This window comes from Mastacembelus armatus, chromosome 8 (assembly GCF_900324485.2).
Source record: "Mastacembelus armatus chromosome 8, fMasArm1.2, whole genome shotgun sequence".
In the NCBI taxonomy this organism is placed as follows: Eukaryota; Metazoa; Chordata; class Actinopteri; order Synbranchiformes; family Mastacembelidae; genus Mastacembelus; species Mastacembelus armatus.
The window spans coordinates 4,416,294-4,439,683 of NC_046640.1; the positions used below are offsets into that span (position 1 = coordinate 4,416,294).

General features: G+C 39.1%; 1 protein-coding gene across 1 annotated transcript; it reads left to right on the forward strand.

Annotated features, from left to right (window-relative positions):
* The first annotated feature begins 1,930 nt into the window (after window positions 1–1,930).
* stx1b (syntaxin 1B) lies at window positions 1,931–22,466 on the forward strand. The gene is made up of 10 exons (XM_026324350.1): window positions 1,931–1,957; window positions 3,157–3,231; window positions 5,333–5,432; window positions 11,229–11,303; window positions 15,462–15,535; window positions 16,953–17,061; window positions 18,069–18,142; window positions 18,944–19,081; window positions 19,240–19,350; window positions 20,159–22,466. Exons 1-10 carry the CDS (start codon window positions 1,931–1,933, stop codon window positions 20,237–20,239), a joined length of 864 nt encoding a protein of 287 aa, XP_026180135.1. The 3' UTR covers window positions 20,240–22,466.
* Window positions 22,467–23,390: the final 924 nt, after the last annotated feature.

Below are 23,390 nucleotides of genomic sequence, written 5' to 3' on the forward strand. Positions count from 1 at the left end.
CAGTTCAGATCAGGATATACAGAGGTGTTTTTCAGCACAGCTAAGCATGTAACATGTTTTTTTTTTTTTTTTTTTATCACCTCCATATTATTCAGGACTAGACATTCATGCAGCAGGTTTTCCTAGTTCAGATTAAATTTGTGTGTCAGAGTGCAAGGAGAATAATGGACTTTAGCTCTCTTTCATTCAGATTAATGGACTAATAAATTGCTTCTTTCAGGGGCGTGTTTTCTTTTTTAACACAAAACGCCCTCATTGTGTTTCACAAAGACTGTAGAGTCTGATCATATATGTAGATGGTGATATTGATGTTTTAATCTTCGTAGTTCACACCCCTTCAGAGATGAGCAATGTTTAACTTTGACAGACGATTGATTTCTTGTCTTTTCCTAACCTTAGCCATACTGTAGTGGAAATAATGGTATTTTAGAAAGGAAGAATTTTGTAAATGTTGCTGTTTTGATTGTCACTGCACTTGGCAATGAAAAGATAAGTAGACCATTTATTCAGAACTTAAGCTAATGTCATGGCTCAATGTACGTCCTATCATGTGCTCTTCTCTTATCAACCCATTACCTTACACTCACCTGTTAAACATATCTAGTGACTGTGATGCTCACAGTCAGACAGATTGTTCTTCAGTATACTTTGTCTCAGCCAGCATTCATCTCCAGTGGTTCCTCCTTGGACTCTTCTTCCACTCTTTAGTATTTTTGGTTTCACCTAAGAGAAGAAATATATTGTGCTTGAGAACTTGCTCTCCTGTTTTGGTTGGGTTGGGTTTTGTATTTGAACTTGGACAATTTAAGGTTTATCTTTGAGAGAGCCTATGGTTTTTTGACTGTCTCAGCAGCCCGCCTTGTGTTCACCTGTGGGATGAAGTACCTTCTGTGTGTAATGAAATTGTGTCGCCTTTTTCCATGTCCCCCTGGTTTTCTCTCGCATTTGGATGCTTCATTCCCATTGGCTTATTTTAGATGTACAGTAAATGTGTGAGATCTTTGTTTAATGAGATATGGTACTTTGGTACACAGTGGAGCAGAAATTCTTAATCTGGTTTTTCTGTTGCTAAAAGCAGAGACACTTTTCCTGCTAGCAAAATGTCTAAATACTGTGCTAAGGGACAGCTCATCCAAATTACAAAAAATGTGATTGTCTTTGTCTTTTAGTTTGTCTGAGAGATTAGTCTCCATCTGAATTTTTAGACTCACAATAATAGGACATGAGGGGTAAGACAGAGATGGGGAATCACAGATTGCAAAGGTCTTCAGCTGGACTCCAACCAGGGGTGTAGAAGCCATGAAACCCCAAAAGCCTTCAGGATGCCCTGGGCCCTGGAACAATATGACTGGTGTTTTACATTTTGCAGGTTTTTCATTCAAAACTCTACATCTCCACACAAACTGTGTACATGCCTATCTTGAGATTGGTGCTAGTGTGTGTGTGACTTTCCTTCTGTGTCTCTGCTTCTGTTTCAGTCTCTCCTCTGCAGAGTCAGTGTGACGCAGGGTGAGGAACGAGGGAGGACGGGGTGTGGGGTGGGGGTAGGGTGAGCGAGGGCACAAAGGGACACAATAACTGCAGTAACAGTAATGCAGAGACAGAGACAGATGCTAAGACTTTAGTGACTTTTTTTGCAGAAAAGCAACAGATGTAGTGACTTCATGGGCAGACTTTAGCCCCTTTCCCTTGAGGACAGTAGCTAATATCGCTCAGTGAATGTGCTCTCATGTATAAGTGGCTCCTGGACTGACTAAGTCCAGTGTGTGGTGGAGGGCAGCAGTACATTCAGTTGACCGATCAGCAGCCAGAAAAAATGTTAATGAACTGCAAATGTGCCTAATGTTTCCCACTGGCTGTTTTTTATTAATTTATTAATTTTTCCTCAAAACACATTGTTTACTGCTCTTATGAGATCCATACTAATGTGATGACGGGAGCTAACTGTGACATTGAAGTACATTACAGGTAATGGCCTCTATTTAGATACATACATTTCTATGATTTTATTTGAGTTGTTAATCAGAGCTAATGTTAGCCTAGGCTTTTCTGTTACTCTTTCTACCTGTCTTGTTTTTCTTGGCATTCGTACACTGTGGCTTTCACCCTGCCTACCTGTCTCTTACCTGTCTTGTTTTGCCCAGCTGTCTGGTGTCTCTCCACTAGCTGTCTTTCTGGCTAACCTTTGTCCATCTCTCTGTATCTTAATTCAGCTTTTTGCCTATCAGCCTGTCACCCCTTCCTTCTCTTATGTGTGGTCATCTGTCTTTTCACAACCAGTATCAGTTGCCTCGACCCTGTTTCTGTCCACATGCGTGTCTCCACCTGGTATTCAGCCTGTTCAAACCACTGTGCTGAACATTAAGGACTGTTGATACTGCAGCGCTTTTCATTATCTGCAATCAACATATCAGTTACACACACAGGTTAAAAAACACACACTGTACAGCCTTGTGTCTGTTACCATTAATAGAAATCCAATCAGTGTAACAGGAAACTGTTTACTTTCATTTAGTGACTACTTCAGTCTGCTGGCCTCAGCTAACCTCACCAACAGAACTGGACTTTATCATCCATCAGAGAGGAAACCTTTGTTAAAATACAAAAACAATATGAGCAAATTTAATATACAGTACAATAGAAAGAAATATCAAATATGAACAAATTAAAATAAGGTGGAGCAAGCTTGTTTGAGTTTAGAAACTGTTCTATTGTAATAATTTTAAGGTATGTTTGACAGAGGCCTTCCTTTTTTCCTGTTGTTTTTTGTGGGTATTTTATTTAGGCTAGAATGTTAAGCCTTTTGAAGCTAATTTGTGATTTTGGAGCTGTGTTATCGTTGGAGGGGTGTTGAAAGAGTTTGGCAAATTATTTTTTTCATTCTGAAGCTGTTCAGCCTCCATCACTTCTAGAGAGGTGATGACAAACCGAACCAACATATGTGAAACCTTTAGAGGAATCTGTTCAGAGATTACAGTAAAACTGGTCAACAGAAGCATTTCTGTGGAAATGAAGCTCTTGAGTGATGTCTGTCTGTGAACTCTGACCACAGTTATCCTTCATTCATTAACCATCCATGTTGCTGCTGTTCTGTGAAGCAGAAAGGACTGAGTGTTGGCCTGACAATACTTATTCTTTTTCTCTCTTTGTCTGCAGGCTAAGGACAGTGATGATGATGAGGAGGTGGTGCAGGTCGACAGGGACCATTTTATGGATGAGTTCTTTGAACAGGTAAGACACAACATCACACACGTGTGTGTGGACAGTATCATCCAGGTCACTGAGGTAATGTGTTGTTGAAGATACTTTGGGGATTTTATTTACATAAGAAGGAGTTTACATTTTAGTAAAACAGACAAATTATCTATAACAGTGTTGTTAAGTTTAGTATCACTAACTGACACTTTTTTAGAAGGACAAATGGAGACATATTAAGATACCAATGTGTACCGTAGTTGCAGTTAACTTCACATAGTGCTGTATCAAATTAAAGAGAAAACATTTTAGATTTCATTCTCTTTTGCATGAAATACATTTTTTTACTGCCAGTACAATAATAATTTCTACTTTAGTGATATTTATTTATTTATTTTTTAGAGCACGTAGTTATTTTAATTGCAGGTTCATTTATTTCAATGTGCTAACTCTAATTCTTAATTTGTTGTCGAAACAAGGCAAGAGACAATTCTTTGCATTAAGGCTTATATATCACCGACTTAACTGATAGATGACATGAGAACAGTGAAGTGGGGTCATAACTAAACATTTTTAAGGGGTGACCATCCAAAAAAAAAAAAAAAATCCCTTCAACCTGAAACAGATCTACTACATGGCATTAAAAATGTTCTGGAAAGTCCTGACCTTCAAAGGGGCTATTTGTTTTGTTTTAACTGAAACTGATGACAGAAGCAGGTGACTGTGACCTTTCATTATGGTACTGTTATGTTGATTTTACATTTGTGAAAGTTTCAATCAGGACAAATTAGGACATCACCTGCCTGTAATCTGTGTGAGATCTGCAGAGTGACAGAGTTTCTGTGAACAGATCGGTCACACCCTGACAGAGATCTGAGGACCTGACTGTCTGCAGAAAGCTGGTGAAGACAAGCTGACTCTGCTTTGTTCTCTTCTCACTTTCTCCTGCCACCATTTTCCTCATCTGCTGTTTATATAATACAGAAAATACCAGCCTTATTGCAAAGTGTGGTGGAGGTTCAAACAACCACATTTAATCAAAGATCTGGATTTAACATAATGATGTTAATAGATTTTGGAAGGTTTGAAATAATTTTTAATAATATTTCCTGTTATTCCTGCTAGTCTCGTACAGAATATAATTCTTAATTTTAATTTAAATGTATTTATTTGGGCAGCATGGTGGCTGAGTGGTTAGCACTGTTGCCTCACAGGAAGAAGGTCCTAGGTTCGCAACCCAGTTTTTCTGTGTGGAGTTTGCATGTTCTCCCTGTGCTTGTGTGGGTTTTCTCCAGGTACTCTGGTTTCCTCCCACAGTCCAAAAACATGTATGTCATGTTGATTGGTGACTCTAAATTGCCCATAGGAGTGAGTGTGAGTGTGTGAGGTTGTTTGTCTCTATGTGGCCCTGTGATGGACTGGGGACCTGTCCAGGGTGGACCCCTGCCTTTCACCCAAAGAGAGCTGGGATAGGCTCCAGCTGATCCCTGGGACCCTGGTTAGGAATAAGTGGGTATAGATGATGGATGGATGGATTTATTTAATTTCTTTTCATTTTCAGTCCAACAGATATTGTAATCTGCCATCATAAAATGCAAACTTCTCTTTATGTCATAATACATTCCCCAATTATTACTTATACTGAGATCTTGGTATATTCAGTGGTAGCTGCACTCCTACCTACTAATAGGTCTTGAATAGTCTCCAATTTGTAGATTTTGTAGTGATCATGAAAAAAGGAATTAACTCATATTTCTGCTGCCCTCCAGTGGCTTACAATCCAAATATCACTGTGAAAATGTAGTGTAAAGGCAGAATTTGCTTTTCTCTCACATTTTTCACGTCATTATAAGGAGTAACAAGTATTACTGTTTTATGTTAGATTAGAAAAACATTTGAGGATTATTTTAATTTTATTATAATTCCTGGATATAAATGTGTATTATTTTTAAAAAATTAAGGTATTTGTAATAAGTTAAGTTAATGTGAGTTGTAATTCATATATTTTGTTAGGTTGAGAGTGTCTGCAGAAGAATGTGATGCAAAACTGCCACTCTGTTTGGTGTGGCAGTGTTTTCTGTGGTGGCATCACTGTATCGTGTCTTGTGTGTGTGTTTTTGTGTGATTTTGTGATTAGGTTGAGGAGATCAGAGGCTGTATAGAAAAGCTGTCAGAGGATGTGGAGCAGGTCAAGAAGCAGCACAGCGCCATCCTGGCCGCACCCAACCCTGATGAAAGTAAGACACACACACACACACACACAGACACACGTATTTACAAAATTTTACAAAAGAAAAAAAAAATCAGTTATTTAACAAAACTCCAGATTTCACTTGAATCTCCTGCTCCTCATCAGTATGATGTGTTGCTTCATTTGTGATAAAAATGTTTCAGTTGTTATGTAACCTCAGAAACCCACCACCTAAACATGACACTTACGGGTCACATGATATCATGTGCAGATGGGATCTCCTGTCTCTGTTCAGAGATTGTCTCTGGGGTCAGATGATTTTTCTCCATCACTAAATTGAAGTAGTTTACTCGGATGACTTGGGAGGTGTGCTGGTCTCAAGCTGCATTATGTATGTCACCTGCAGCTCTTTTCAGCTCACTGTGGCTGCTTGTGTTTCTCCTGCAGTATTTAAAATTGATTCACTGACATCCACTGTCTATATCTGGTTGATTGGACCTCTTTTCTTAAGAAACAAACTTTGCATTTCCTGTGACTTCTTCACAATAACAGTGTTTTGGCAGGTCAACAAGCAAGGTTTGGTTTGTATCAGTGGTTCAGGTAGAAGCTAAAAAAACTCCACACAGAGAGAGACTACATTCTCCAGAGATCGCAGTTAGAGCAACATTAAATTACTGCTAAGACATAACAAATTTTCCCACTTTCCACTGGGGATTTTGCAGGAGGCTTTTACTCTGAAACAAATATCAGGTCAGTTTATTTTAGATTTTCAGACATTTGTCCCACAAAAGGATTTTTTTTTCAGCACGTGTACATTAAAATACAAAAACATAAGCACCATAAAAATGCAATGAGACAGCAGAAGATGTTAAAAGTGCTGCTACTATGCATGAAATTCTGAATAAATAGAAACAGCAGCATGAAGAAAACATCAGAAAAAGAATAAATAAAAGTGGGAATTGAAACTGTGAGAATTAAAAGCACTTACTGCACATGGCATGAATAAATACTCTATATTGCTGCATCTAATTTTTGAGAACCTTATCTAACCAGAGGGGAGGATGTCACACTCTTTAAGGAGAGGACGGTCTGAATATGCTACGATGGATTTAGCTTTTTGTGTGATTTGTCTGCTAGATGTCAGACAGAGAGGGCTTTTGCTCCCCAGTAATTTTACTCTGCGCTGCTTTGACATCACAGAGACATGAGTTGCATCCTGTTTTATGCATTAAGGGAAATAACAGATTTAGCAGGTTTTCATTTGCAATACTATCCTTCAATAAATATGGATCTGATAAACCAAAACCATGGCAACTTCCACATTACGTGTTTAGTGGGATAGATTTGGAGGAACAGTACGAACAGAAACAACTTGAGAGCCAGCACAGCAACAGGGAGAGCGGCTTTACCTTGCTGTGCTCTGCAGCAGAAAGGCACTCACACCTTGCCAGGAAGGCTTGAGTGGTAGACACATTTGAAGTGTTTGAGGTTTTGGTTGTAGTAAATGATCAGTGTCGTATTAGACACTTAGAATAAAATTACACATGTAAAATGTTGAAGTATTGTGTCAGTAACCTTCAGTAACTCGACCCTGAGCCTCAGATTGAAATCCAATCCTGTTAACTGCTCACTGATGAGAGCTGCAGCTCACTGTTGAGCCTCAGATGAGTCTGTTGGCAAACTTCCACTGATCGCTCGCATCATTCACTTCAGTCGCCCTCCTCCTGACACATGAGGAAAAAGTCTGCTGTTTGTGTGAGTTCGAGGCTCAGAGAGCTGCACCCTGTTCACCCTGACCCCAACATGCTGTGACTCAGCAATAATGACTCAATGTCACTGCTGAAGCCTAAAGCCAAGTCTGTGCTGTCAGAAACACTGCACTGCAAAAAAGTCTGGCCTCAAATCTGGTTTTTCGTGAGATTCAGGAAGAGCCAGAGCAGGCTCAGCATGAGGTTTCGCTGAACGCACCTTTTAGCTTGTTTTTAATGAGTTCCTGTAAAGGGCTATTCTGCCATTATTTTCAACTCTTTTAATAATGACTGATGTCATTTGCATAAAACACTGTATTCTGAACACACACATATCAGACACAAATTTAAAGATTTAGAGTGACCTACACTTCACGAGGATTATCTATGACAGCAATTAGCATTAAATGTCCATAAATCCACTTAAAAATCATGGGGAAAAGATGCTCCTGCTGAATTTGCCTGAGAATCATTGTTAATTTCTAGTCGGTCATTTTACATTTTACATTTTGAATGCACTGCTAATAACTAATTCAACACACTTTTAATGGAAACAAACTGAAAACAAACAACAAGGCTCATCTAAAGTGGCTCATCTGTAACCATTGTTATAGCTAATGCACAGACTCCATTGCGACACTACACATCCAGGGGAAATACAGTAGCTCTTGTTTACATCCCCCCTCAGCAATATGGTGTAGTAACGGTGTACAAACAGTATTTCATTTTGCATAGTATATTTTTATACCAGTAAGTATTTTGGGATTACCAAGGCTCAAAATGTCTCATCAATAGACTTCCTATATTTTTGAAGCTAAAGGAATAGTTCAACTTTTTGAGTTGGATGCTGACTTTAACTCAGTACTGACCTTTCTAACCTTCTCTGAAGTCAGTTGAAGCGCTCAGGTTACATGCATACTGTCAATTTAGTTTACATCTTTTCATACGTTTGTTGTGCATGCTGTCAGGTTTTGGTTTAATGTTTTTGCATGTTCATGCTTTCTGTTGTGTGTTTGCATGTAATATGTCTTTCTTTCTTTTTCTGTTTATATTCACATCCTTTTCCGTTTTTGTCCCTTCCTCATTCCTCATTTTTTTCTTTGCTTTGATCTTTTTATATCCTTATTTTGCTTTTTCTGCTTTTAATTTTCTTTCTATCCAATCCTCCACTCCCTCTTTTCTCTCCTTCCCTCTCTCTGCCTCTGTTTTCTGTTGCATGTTGCCTGTGAAGTCTCTTCTCTTCTTCTGGTTGAAGTATTTAAACTGCATGAAGTGAAGTTAACCTCAGAGGAGACGAGGAGGTTAACCACTGTGGACATGTGAGTGACGTCTGTCTGTCTCTTCCTTCTGTTTCTTTAGGTTTAAATCCAGAGGAAAATCCAAAAAAAAAGCATCCATGCAACTTCATTAATAAGATGTGATGAACAAGTAAATGATAAAGAATACACAATCTAAAAAAGGATATTGTTTCAAGTATCATTTCCTTATATGATATAAGAAGATAGGCAATCAGAAAACATAGATAAAAGATGAAAGACAAATTAACTGTTGGCAATGCAGATGAAATGAGATTAAAAGAGATTAAACTTCAGGAAATAACTAACTGCTAGATAAGCTGATCAGACTGCAGGAGATGTAGTCACTAGATGAAATGAAGAAAGGTGACATGCTGTAACACTGGACAAAGAATTCACAGAAGCATGATAGCGATCCACTGATCAGGCATGTTAACCCACATTCAAGGTCCAACAGAAGAACAGATAACAGCCACTGAAGAGCCTGATAGCACCTGAAGCAGTTGAAGCCACTGTGATAACCATAATATTGGTGAAAGTGAAATATTCCAACACAGAATTGAACTCAGTTTTGTATAGACTTGATGTTTGATGTTCAGACACTTCTTCTTCCTTCTGGTGAAAACATGTCGCTTTCTCTCTTCATCTCCCCCTCAGTTCTGGGTCAGCTTGCTCTCAGCTGCCAGCAGACTGTCATACAAAATGTATCTCAGTGTTTCTGCCTGAATAATGCATGATGGGAGTTGCAGTGAGAGTGGAGGAGTATAGTTCTGCCTCTAAACCACAGCCATTCATAAAGACTCTTTTACTCCTCTTTTCATCACCACTTTGTTTGTGTGAAATTGGCTTTCCCTAATTGGCTGTCCACAGTGTCAATCATCACAAACCTTCAGTCAGTCAGTGGGTTGCAAAGTACTCAATATACAAGATTTGTATGGAAGCCCTTTGGCATGAGGGAAAATGCACTCAGCAGTATATGAATCCCACATGGAGCTGATGTGTGTTGCAAAGACTCAGTGATTATTATCAGCCTTTTTTATGGTAATTGATTAATGTCAGTTCTGCGTTCACATACAATTCTGCGCTCCCTTGCATTTACTTTTACATTCTCCACACCCATACTGAGTCTGAGTCTGAATTGGTTTTGGACAGTGGGCTTCGTATAAATTGAACAGCACAGGACTTGATTTTCACCTTAATTTGGTGAATTTAAATTCTGAACAGCAGATCCTAAAATGCACTGCAGAAAGACCTTCCAGATATTTAGTTCTCAGTGCTTCCTATTGTACTTCAAATGCACTCTATAAATGAAATGAAAATTTTTTTAAAAATGTATTTGTTAATTTTTTCATTAGCCTGCTGAGCGCTAGCATCCTGTGCTTAATAGAAAGCCACAGAATAGAGTAGAAAGGAGGATGGAGAGAAGTGGTCAGACGGAGAGAACAGGGTGACTCAGAGGCAGAAAAGGCTGAGTGTGATCGCAGCGACTGAATGGCACTGCAGCGCTCGTAAATCTGCCTGCACTGCTGCAGCTTTCTCATACACACACACACATATTACAGCAACACACACACGTTGTTCCCCTCCTCCAACATGGATGACATGATGTGATGTTACTGTTTCTCACACACATCCTCATCCCTTTTCTTCTTTTTTTGTTCTCTTTTTTTGCCTGACCGTTAGCTGCAAAAATCAGTTTTCCCAGTGAGAAATCAGTGTCATGTTTTTGTGTGTGTGTGGTGTGGCACTGTAAGCCCACTATTCACTGTCATTTTATTCCTTTCATTTACTCACTCAGACAGCAGTGATAAGTGCATACCAGTCTTTGTTTACTGTTTTATTGACTTCCCTTCAATTTCCATATTTTCACTGCTGAACAGTTTTTAACTTTGTAATATGTATTTTGTGAATGAAAACTTTAACATTAAGGAAATACTGAGTTTGATTTATGAAACCCTTGAAAGATAAAATAGTGTGTATCAGAAATGACTACCTATGTAATATACACAGTAGTTCACCAAATAGTGAGCAGAAATTGAGATTTCAGACAGAGAGACTAATGAATCATCATCATTTTGAGTCATCGCTAACACCTGTAGACACACACAACTTTAATTTCCTCATCTGTAAAAGTGAAATATTGTATTGTGGGGTTGTTAGCAGAGAGTAGTGTATAAGCAATGGCCACTGTGTTTTATGGCCCACTGTGTTGTTGCAGTCTGTTAAGATGGCAGACAATGGATTTAATGCACTTTAATAAATAGGGAATATTTTTTTGCCTTGTTGCTTATTGCAAATGTGTTCAACAGCTGGAATCATGTCGTAGCTATAATAATAACACTGCGGGTTGCCAGGTGTGGAGTTAGAGCACAGGGTGTGGGTTTGGTTTCTGTACAGACACAATAGCATGAAAAACAAGACTTGGGGAGACGAGACATAGTTCTTGAGGGCATTCAAGCCCAGACACATACATTAGGTTACTCTTAAATAAATAGGACTTTTGTATTAAGGAATTTAAAACACAATCAATCTGAGTGCAAACCCTTGTGCTTTTAATAAAACATGTCCCTAAAATTATTTTTACAAAAGAAATACAAAAACTTTTGTTCTCACAAAATTTAAATGTTTTGAGTGGCGTGCGTGATGGGCAGTGGTGTGACCAAACGTTACTGGTTTGTGGGGGACACTGGAAAATCTTTAACAGCAGAGCGTGAGGAATGTGTAAACTGAAACACTTCATTGTTAGTTTAACCATGCTCCTGCTCACTCACCAAACTCTGTCCATTTTGTTATTTGCAGAGACCAAGCAGGAGTTGGAGGACCTCACAGCTGACATCAAGAAGACAGCCAATAAAGTTCGCTCAAAATTAAAAGGTAAAGACACTCAGGGAGACGTTTGTTTGTGATTAGACTGAAACTACTGGGAACATATTCACATCCATTATGATTCTTTTTTGCCATTATCCTTACCAATCCCACTAAAACTTCCAAATGAAGAAATGCAGATCACCTGTTTCTGAACGATTTTTTTTTTGTGATGAATCAATCTGAGGTGAGGAGTCACTGAAGGATTCATTCAGAGGTTCACCAAAGTGACTGCACTCTGTTATTATGCGTCACTTTCAAACACATTTATATTGACTTTGTGTCCGCAGACAAAGCCAAAGTATGACTGACGGATGAGCAGTCGGTGGAATTTAGAAATAGAGTGGGAATAGAGAGTGGGAATAATTATTAGACAGTGGGCACCAAACTGTCACAAAGAGGCCCTGAAAGCATCACCTGAACATCTAAATCAACCTTTTCTCTCTGAAGACATGGAACACTGCAGTACACAAAGCTGGACCATTACTGACCAGATTCCCTGTTTCTGCCATGTCAGCAGCAAGCCAAATTTTTGTAACAGAATTAAGAACATTAACATTTTTAAAGACAGGTTAATAGACCAGATGAAATACCCTACAACAGCTGGGCTCTGAATACAAAGTACAAGTCTACCTTATATTGTTACACTGTCAAACCACTACACTAGTGCCGCCCTCAGGACAAACTTTGCATTTTTCGTTTATCTGAGCTTTGTTGTTGTTCTGTTTTTACCCTCAGTGAGCTCAACACTTCCTGGAAATGATTCACAATACAACTTTCCAGTAGCTCAATGAGAGACTGACAAAATTAATCATTGAGAGAATGCGGTATTGGTTTCAATCACAGATAGTGTTTGGAACTGAGCAGTGGCTATGACACGACTTTTTTGAAACAGACATTATAATACATTTTTAACAGGCTTTGGCCAAGTCCCGACCGTTAATGCTAATATTATTTGAACAGGATCTTTTATCAGAGGATTTATTATGATTTCCCACTCGTAGAATGAGACAACATGTTGACCTTCAGCTGTAGAAGAAGAAGATATGTAGAAACCGTAATGGTGATTTATCAAGCTGTAATCACTGGGACGGCTTCACACACACACACACACACACACACACACAACGTGAGTGTGTAAGCAGGTTTTGGTTCCCACAATGTGAGTAATACCAGGTGCACACACACACACAAAGAAAGACACAAGCCAGTCAGCTTAAAGCTACTGGAAACCCACATACACAGTCAATGCAGCAGTCTTGTTTCATGCTGTGGGTTCAAGGACATCACTGCTTTAATGTGAACAGCCAGAGGTTGGACTACACACACCCAGGTCTGCGGACACACACAAATACACACATTATGTTGATGTGTGAAACAACTCACACACAGACTGTGCGTATGCAGTCTGAGAATAGCTGTGATGCTGGAGATAAAGCTATAATTGGAAACCCCACGAGGCCTGAGTGTTATTGTACCATCTCTCTCTCACACACACACACACACACACACACTTTCTGCAGCATGTCTGCAGCATACTGTAAATTTGTCATCCTTAGGGAGTGTGAGGCGGCATGACATGTAGGAGCAGACAAGCCTCACCCATAATGCAGATAGTAAGTCACTGCTGAATAACAATTGTCCAAAGTTTTTGAATGTCGGGTGTTGTGAGCCTATCAGGACCAAGAGTCCAGGGTACAGTACCATATATGCTAGCATCGAGTGGACGTAAAACAATAGACTTCGTTTTCCTCTCAAAATATTAGGCATTATCATCAGCCTACCATTAGTCTAACTGAATAACCTCCACATAAACACAGGAACTGCTAGTAGCTAATTCAGTATAACTTAATGGGAATCATTTGATCAGATATAAACAAATAGAGGATAAAAAAACAGGGCACAAGCTGGAACTCACATACCCCTGAAGCATTTTGGGAACTGTAGTTGCAAAAGTACTAATTATTTCCAAAATCCCAGTTGCACTATCAATATACATTTGAGAGAACTGGGGATGAAAATGTGATCACTATGGGTCTGGTCCCGTGGATATGTAGAGGAGAACAAATAAGCAAGCTAAAAATGTCCTTAAACAATCTCACACAGACGCACGCATACACACATGCACACACACACACAAGGACTCACAATCTGTTGCTTACTCACCCAGTTTGCATCTCACTGTGACATAAAACACAAAAATACACATAAATACCACACAGACACACTCTATCAGTGCTGTGTGATATTGCTTGTTGCTGAGTCATCATAGATCCAGCAGCGAGCAGATGGGCCATGAGCCAGGAAACGCACACACAAACACACAAGGTGGAAAACATTATATAAGTGTTTCAGCATCATCTCATCACTTGCTGGAGACAAACCAACATCCGAGCCACATGACACCGGGACAGCCCTGCAGCTGGTTACCATGGCATCTACACACACACACACACACACGCGCGCTGTTCCAGCTGATGAGTTAATTATCAGCTGTGATATTGTTTTCTGTTCAACTGCATCACACAGATCAGAGTCTGCGTGACCTCACAGGACTTCACACAAAGATAAGAAGATAAGAACCATGTTGCTGAGAAATACAGTACTACAGCTATTGATGAGTCTCAGCAGTGTTAAAAAACATACTGATATTCCAACATTAAAACGGTTTGGGAACCAGTGAACCTCCTATAATTTGGGGGTTTTGGTGGATGTAAACTAGAAGTAGCTATATTGTTGCCACTGAGTCGGTGTGATGCAGATTGAGCCTCTTTTTATTTTTAAATTTGTTGTTGCTGAATGAGTTAGTTTCCTGTTTGCAGTGTGCCCATAAATGTATAATCAACAATCAGTGAATTATTGTGATACTAAAAAAAAAAAGTTTAAAAAAAGGCGGGTTCTGCAGTTACTGTAAATGATTTCCATTTGGATTAATACATGTTTATTGACAGTGGACATCAAATCAATGCTTCTCAGAAAAGTGGATTTCAGGCATTGTTTTAAAGTCATTTTAATGTAAAAGTATGAACAAAGTATAAACAAAATAACATAGCATCTTTATTAATACAGACCCCAGGATAGTAAAGTTGATACCAAAGGGAATAAAAGAAATGTTCAATCCAACAAAACAAAACAAAAAAATCTTTATAACACAGTTTAATTAAGACAGTTAATATTCACTATAGTGTTTTTATGCACCAGAAAAGGAGGTCACAAAGGTTATAGATTTCTACAGAAACATTTTTTGAAATCTGTCCTGTGGTTTTTGATCCCTCTCTGGACTAAAGTGTTGTCCTCATTCTTCCTGCTGTCTCTGACTTTTTTCTTGAGGGGCTGCAGACATCCTCACACAAGAATACCAAGTATTAAATGGACTCTCCCTGGTTGAATAACAAAGTACTAAACCTACAGCTGAGTGTGGAGGTGATGGTGGTCATGGACGACGAGGAGGTGTAGTGTTTTACCCTCATCTGTTCTCTTCTCAGAGACAGGGGTGGCAGGCTTCAGGTTTAATACTGAGACATGAAGTAGTGGAGGGACACGTGATTTCAATTTCTACCACATATTTTGAGTTGAGGCATTCAGAAACAGACTTCCTCCCACAGTCCAAACACATGCAGTTTGACTCTAAATTACCTGTAGGTGTGAATGTGTGTGAGCGGTTTGTCTGTCCTATGTGTCAGCCCTGTGAGAGACTGGTGATCTGTTCACGGTGTACCCTGCCTTTCACCCAGCTGGGATTGGCTCCAGCCCACTGTTACCCTGAATTGGACTGGAGTGGGTGGATGACTAATCAATTAATTGGTGATTACACATTTTATTTACTGTTAGATATTTTACAATGCATTCATATTTCAGATGTTTCTCATATTTAGGATTCAATCTGAAATGTAGAACAGAACAGAAATAGAAAAACAGTCTTATCAAATCAAGTACAGGTACCCTGAATCTTGGCTTAAATACAGTACTTGAGTAAATACACTTAAAGTTACATTCCACCACTACAGACCATCTACATGGTGCAATAAAGGCAGCTGTTGTGTTTTTGTGGGGTAATTATGGTAAAAGTGTTCACAACCAGAGCCACCCAAAATGCAAAGAGGCTTTGAATTTGTCCTGTTTGACTGCACTTCACTTGACTAACCATGTGTGTACGTCTTTTTGCAGCAATCGAGCAGAGCATCGAGCAGGAGGAGGGTCTCAACAGATCATCGGCGGACCTCAGGATCCGCAAGACACAGGTGGACACATAGAAAGCTCATGATTGATGGACTGCGGTCTGTCAATCTTTGGACTCCTGGTTGTTAGTGTTGCGATGATGTCAAATCAGTGACGATTAAAATCAATTAATTCAAATATTGTTAAGAAATGTTTAAGAACATGTGCATCATGGGGCATTGCCATAACATATACTATAACTGCAAAGTCCCAGGCTTTCTCGTACTTCTATCTTGGTTGGATAGCTCTGCTCTGCTTTCTTCCCATATTTCTTTCCTGAAAAAAGCCACACAGCATTGAATTTATTCTGTTATTATTGAGGTTGTTATTATAATACATAGAGTTAGGCTAAATTTTCAGTAATTTCTAACTGACACTGTTTTATGTGTATAAATTTTGTTACTGTGTGGAGACAAAACTATAACCCAAACTTTAATGTATCACTTGTTTTTGTGTTTAAAAATTAATTCATAATTTAGTTAGAAACATTACTGAACAATTTTGGTTTGAGCAATGATCAAATAACTGAAAAGCATTTAAGTCTGGGAGCATTTTATAAATAAATATACACATTGTTTTTAGTTGGAATACTTATATAATACTTATATATATTTTTTATTGAATTTAAAGATGGTCGTTTTTTACTCTTTTTAACCTCCTAGAACATTTCTGTTTCCTTTGAGATCAGATCAGACTTCATTCATCAGAGAAAAAAGAGCAGAAACCCACACACATAACAATATGCTGTTTGTGTTCTGACGTCTCTGCTCTGTAGCCCATCCAATTGGTCTGATTTGACCCTGCAGTATTCTGCTTTGTCATTGGCTGCTACCTCTTCTCCTCAATATTAGTCTACTCCATGCTGCCTCCTGGTGGAGAAGATGAGAACTGCAGCCCATTACATCTGCAGCATCTAAAGCACCTTACACAGCCACAGATTAAGCTGAGTTACCTTAGATTTACCTTACATGAACTCAAGTGTTGGCTATTGTGGACACTTTAAAGGTGGTGGAATATACTTTCATTTTAGAGGTAATGATTGTACTTCCATATGATAAAATATGCAGTGCTATAAATGAAAGTACACAACCTTATGTACAGTTGTGAAAGTTAACTATATATTGCCACAAATGCAGACTGAACAGGCAGGCACAGTTAAATAAACAATTTAAACAAGACTTACCTAGGCAGGCCAAATCAGGAAATAAAAATTAACCATCATCATTTTCATTTCATTTTCCTCATGCCAAGACCTTTTGGATGAAATATAGTTTCTACTAATGGAGTGTCGGTCCATAAATAATTGTGAAGGGATGTTGTCTGTGACAGTTGATGCAGTCCTCATGTAAACATAAAATATCAAAATCTCATTTTTCTTTGAATGACCTGTGTTCTTCCTCTTTCCCTTTTCCTTTTCTCTTCCATGTTGTTGCTGTGCAGCATTCAACGCTGTCACGTAAGTTTGTGGAGGTGATGACTGAGTACAACACCACGCAGTCCAAGTACCGTGACCGCTGCAAGGACCGCATCCAGAGACAGCTGGAGATCAGTGAGTATACTGTATTTTGACAGAGAGCAATGTTCACATCCGTTGTAGTGCTTTCTGTCAAAATAGGTTTCTTTTTCAACAGTATTGCTGTCATTCTCTATTCTGAACCAAGTAGTTTCCATGTCTAAGCCTGACCAAATGGTAATCACAGAGGCCTACACACACATCAGAAAATTAAACACATTTAGGATTTATTAGTTAAATGTCCCAAAAGCAGCGTATAAAACACGTCTCTCACTTAGAACTACAAACAATAAATAAATAATAGTATGAAACTGTATTTTTTTTTATCTTTATTTCCTGGTTATCAGCTAGAACAGTTTCCAGTTTGAACCCGTCTCTGACTGTCTCGTAAATAATAAATGAGGTTGATATAAACATATCAAATTAGACTAATAAGCAGAATACACACACACACACACACACGGGGGACCCTAGTGGATAGGAATACACAGCATGTACAAACACACTAAAAATGAGCACAAGAAATTGATGCAGGCAAACAAACATTGTACACACACATACCAGCAGACTGCAGCTATTTAGTTTTCAGCAGTGGAGCACTGACCTTCAAATACACAGATATGTCAGTATAGATATCTTTGTGAGGACATTCACTGAAATAATGCATTCTCTTCCACTAACTTTAGCCCTAAATGAGTAATTTCAACCCTTACCCATGCAGATTATCAAAAGTAATATTTCCCTCTGAAATAGAAGTATAGAAGTACAAAGCATTACAAAAGACTAGCACAATACTACAAGTTCAGATACCTCAAAATTGTGCTGTACAGTACTAAAGTAAATGTACTTAGTTACTCTTGACCACTTCATGCAAGTTATCAACAACATTATAAAATTATCCTTGCATATTCTCCAGTCTGCCAAATTTAACCTTCTTTTTTAAATTGTGGTGGTTAATAATTCATTAATGTGTAAAAGGATCTTATTCCAGTTTCTGGTACCACAGAACCTAAAGGACAAATCCTTGTGTGTTCTGTCTGCAGCTGGGAGAACCACCACCAACGAGGAACTAGAGGACATGTTGGAGAGTGGCAAGCTGGCCATCTTCACCGATGATGTAAGCACCGCACCTGAGCCTGGCTCTAGCTATGGGTCACATTAACCTGAGCCATTCTGCATCCCTTAATCATTCTTACTGACTATTGGGAAGGCAGAATGGCCAAGAGGTGCGCTGAGACATCAAGTGAATACGGCCTTGTCACATGACTGCATGGAGGAGGATGGCTGAGATGCCAGCTGCTGTGCCACAGAGCTTTTATTTTGAAGGTGTAACCTCACTTTATAATACATGCCTTCAAATTAAAAGCTCACATATTTGTGGGTGCCACTGGATCTGCAGAGCTGACCACTGATGACAAGATCAGGTCACTCCAATCGTGACTTCATCTTTGTCCAGTGGTTAGCTCCTCTGATGGCTGCTATGACTGAACACTGTGCTGAAAATCAAAACGTTTCACTGAACTCCAGTGGCTGAAACCACACCCACCTTTAATAACACTGCTACTTCAACCAGTTGAGGTCAGTGAAAACAGTCTGGATGCAGGTAAGTGAGTCTGACTGATTATAGCCACCACGCAACGTCACTGCCTGACTGTCAGCAGCAAAACCTGGAATCAAATGTGATTTTAATTACAGATTTTACAGCCAGAAACTGATTTGACTGCAGAAACGATTCCTTTTAACTGACACTGTCATAAAGTTAAAAATAAATTCATGAGTAAAAACATATTTTTGGTGGTTTTATTAAGATTTTTTTGTTTTATGTATATCGCTACATTTTGTAGTTTTTTGTTTAGATTTTTCTTGCATTGAAAAACTATTAGAATAAAATAATATTTGTGTTGTAACTCTGCTGCAGATTAAAATGGACTCTCAGATGACCAAGCAGGCCCTGAATGAGATCGAAACCCGACACACTGAGATTATCAAGCTGGAAAACAGCATCCGCGAGCTCCACGACATGTTTGTCGACATGGCCATGCTGGTTGAAAGCCAGGTAAATCACGTGACAAGAGGAAATTCATTGAAAAAGTGTGTCTATATGGTAGATGTGTCATCACATGTTTCGGGCAGCACACTGGTGCAGTGGTTAACACTGCAGCTTCAAACATTGAAAGGATACTAAAAGTTGTCATGTGTGTGTGTGATTTTTAGGGAGAGATGATTGACAGAATTGAGTACAACGTGGAACACTCTGTTGACTATGTGGAACGAGCCGTATCCGACACCAAGAAGGCCGTCAAATACCAGAGTCAGGCTCGCAAGGTAACGTGCTCATGTTGCTATGGCAGAGGGTTTAACAGGCAGGTTAACAATTATCTTTATGAAACTTAGTGGAAAATTCAGAAATTTAAATCAGTTTTCTTTTGTATTTTTGATTCACTTGGTATCATTTCAATGGCAAAACTTTCTGAATGTGTTTGCTGTACATGGAGCAGAAATGTTGTACATGTTCACTAATTATGTTGGTATCTACAGTTTGTATATGGCGTTTGAATTTACTGTGCAAAATACACCAGTAGATTCTGTTATGTGTGATGTATGATTCTAAAGCTATATGTGTCATTATTAACTTTGTTTATATTTAACCAAGATCATCATCTTCCAAGACCACCATTAAGACTTAGAAGTTACAGGGACATATTGTAGTTTTTTTGCTTCTTGATGTGAGACAGTGGAGACTTTCATTGGCATATACAGTGGACTATCATTTAAATATATAGTTATATATTATGATTTTGTCCCTTGAATAAATCAGAAATTTCTGCTGCTGACAGCCTATACTTTATATCAGCTCTGCTCATCTGCTGCTAAAAGCACCAAACTCATTCAGCCACAGAGCAATCAGCCGAATGGAAACTGAAGAGAAGTCATATTGTAAAATAAACAAATGTGTAGCCGAATGCTGCTTGTGTATAAATCTACATGTTCAGTAATTTTTTAGTGAATATGGTAAAGTGTAGAAAGATGGTCTGAAAAAAGCAATACAGACTTCTCTATATGTAAATGATGTGTGATCACACTTGATCTCTCATTGTCTCTTTTACCAACCTTTGTGTGTGTCACCCTGCAGAAGAAGATCATGATCATCATCTGCTGCGTCATCCTGGGCGTGGTCCTGGCGTCGACCATCGGCGGCACGCTGGGCTTCTGAGAGGTTCCTCCACTTGCCGCTGTGACAACCGACACCGACCAACCGTCCGACCGACAGCCAGCAGAGAAAAGAAACACCGACGACGACGACACAAAAACTTGAAACACAAATGCAAGACAGATAACCAATCAGCTAGGAAGAGATAACAATCCAATCACAGATAAGAGGAAACACCATGGGGTTGGGTGGGGTTCAAAAAACAAAGACAAAAAAAACACACAATAAAAACGCCATCACATTATAGCTGACTTAAATAAATAACATAACATAAAAAGAGGGTTCAAATAAACCTACTATTTATTACAGATGTACATGTAAATGTATTGAACATATGAAACAACACATGGGTTAGCTACCTGTAAAAAATTATGACCTTCAATATGACATTTATTTGTTTGTTTGTTTGCTTCTTTTGCCTTTTTTCTTTGTTTCTTTCGTTTTTCGGGAGTCTCCGACGACAGTGATGGTGACTGCTGCTGGGTGGGTGTTCTGCAGGACGAGCATTCCAGTTAAACTCTTATTTACCTGTTTCTTTCCTAGTAGAGGCTCTAACTGAGCACACTAGAAGGTCACAAACATTTGTGCTCAGCTTTCCAGTTTTGTCCTGTTACAGGACGGTCGCCTCTAAGAAAGTAAAATCTTTTTAGCCCTGTCAGAACATTCCAGAGCTCTAGAACTCTGCGTTGCATTCTGGAACAGAATGTGTGAGAGCACAGGAACAGAGTGCGGTTCCGGAATTCTGTCAGTAATTCTGGAATGGCCCGGAATGCTGTCCTGCAGGACAAGCGCCTTGTGGTTTTGGTATAGACCTAACTCTGTCCCCTTGTTTTTGAGTGGGAGGGACCGCCTCTTTAGACCACCTCTCATTGGCTGCTCTCTCCTGTCATTCACCTCAGTCAGCCTATTAAATTAGCTACTACTGGCAAAGTCCAGAAACCTGCTGCTTACTGAAATGTTTTCACAGCCAGTCAATTGGTGAAACTTCAGGTCGGGATGTGTGTCATAGAAGTGTGGTAGATTTCCAGATAAACTGCCTCCCCGTTTTGTCACATCTATCCAACCAAAGAGCAGAGGGGAGGAGGGCCTCTAGTTTTCCTGCTGAATTAAACTGGCCAGCAGCACAGAAGGCCATGTTTGACTGACAGGTGAATGGTAGGAAGGAGTGGGGGTAGGAAGAGAGTGGGAGGAGATGGACGGTCAATCTATGCAGTTTAGATAAGAGGAAGACGACTTGTCCCACCTCACTGTAGAACAATCGTAGTCAAGGTCGAGGTGTCGTCTCCAAGCTGTCACAACTGTTCTTCTGGAAGATTCTAAAAAATGAAGACAACACATTAAAAAGTAAAGAAAAACTAAAGTAAGACAACATAACATTAGGAAACTAACAAACAAACTGGACAACAAATTAGATGGAGAAATAATGTAGAAAAACCTGAAGATGCAGGCGTGCCCTGGTTACCTGAGTGTTGTGATAATAATGTTGCTTTTTTTTTTTTGTTTTGTTTTGTAATGAGGAATGTTTGACGCTTTGTTGTTCCGTGGTGCTGCTGTTTTAGTGCGTGCGTGATGTGTCCCGTGATGTATCGGCCTGACATCATTTAGAAATTACTGTTACGTCTTTATGGTTTGACGCATTTACCCATTCGCCCATCTGCCTCTGTGTGTGTGTGTATGTGTGTGTGTGTGTTTGGATTATGATATTTTGTTCACACCATTTAAATGCCTGAGTTACACAGGTGCTACTGAACAGGAAAGGCTTTTCTGTTGGTGGATTTCCTCCATGGAAGGATGTGTGAAACATGTGACACACACACGTTCACATACATACACAACATAGCACATGCATGAAGACCTCATATATACATTTACTGTTTCACGCACACAGATTGGAAGTCCCCCCTTAGCACCTACACTGTTAACTAAGTCGTGTTACACACCATGCAATGTTTAGACTATTGCTTAGCATGCTGTAGTTGTAGCTTGAATTATGTGTAGACCGCGTAGATGCTGCTTGTTGGAGATTGAGTTCCTGGTCTTTTTTAATGTTACAGGTTATACATGCGTCTAAACCAGTGTGGGGGAAGTAATGAAGAAATACCACTGGAAGTGTGAAAGTCCTTTATTGGCTTTGAAAAAGTAGTTTTACAAAATAACCATAGCATGAAGTTCACTTACTAGGGTTTTCCCAGAGACTTTATCAGCATTTAATGATCATCATTAAACTGGAGATTGCCCAGTAAACTCACTTTGCAAATTCAATCTTCTGGTGATGGTTAAAAGTTTCAGAAAAAGACAGTAAGTTAATTGTTAGTCTAAACTAGTTCAATCTGAACCGCAGTGAAGATTTTTTTTTTCCCAAAGAATATTGCAAAATGTAGCAATATACAGAAAGTAAAAGACTGAATTTGTCATTTAAAAATGTATTCACTGTGTATGAGATTACGTTCAATACATGCTAATTTAAAATAAGCTTACTGTAAAAGAAATTTCAGAATAAGATACTAGTTATCATGTTACCCTCAACACTGTTGACAACATGCATACGCATTACATTTCAAGACTTAAATAATATGTTGTTGAGCATGCTTTGTGTCATTGCTGTTAATGTGGGCTGTATTGAGAAGTAACACAGTTGTGCATATTGACCGAAACTGGACACACGCGTGTCTTGAAAACTGCTACACAGTATTGTGACTCGGGCTTTATTCAGGGGTGTTTTAATGTGAAGGTTTATCTGTGGTTAGGCTCTGTGATACAGAGGATTGTCTGCTTCTGTTGAGGCCTACACTGGATGATTGTGTACCATCGCACTAGAGTCACTATCAGGGTAATCACAATCCCAAAAACCACCTTAAAGTCCACAAACTCAGTCTAGACTACATTCAAAGCAATAAAATCAGTTTGTTATAGTTCAGTTTTATTTGACAGGAAGGGTGTTAGCTAGATAACTCACCGTGTGTCGATTCTGCCTCCAGTTTAGAATCTGAAGACCTGCGAAGTGGTTACAGTTTGTTAGCTGAAGTACCTCATGGCTCAAACTTTAATACCTTTTAGAAAATACCAGGTTTCCTTTTGAAACTTCAAAGCCGCTTTGCAGCTCTTGTTCTGGAAGGCTACGCTTGGACAAGAAGCTAACGTCATGTGGTGTTTG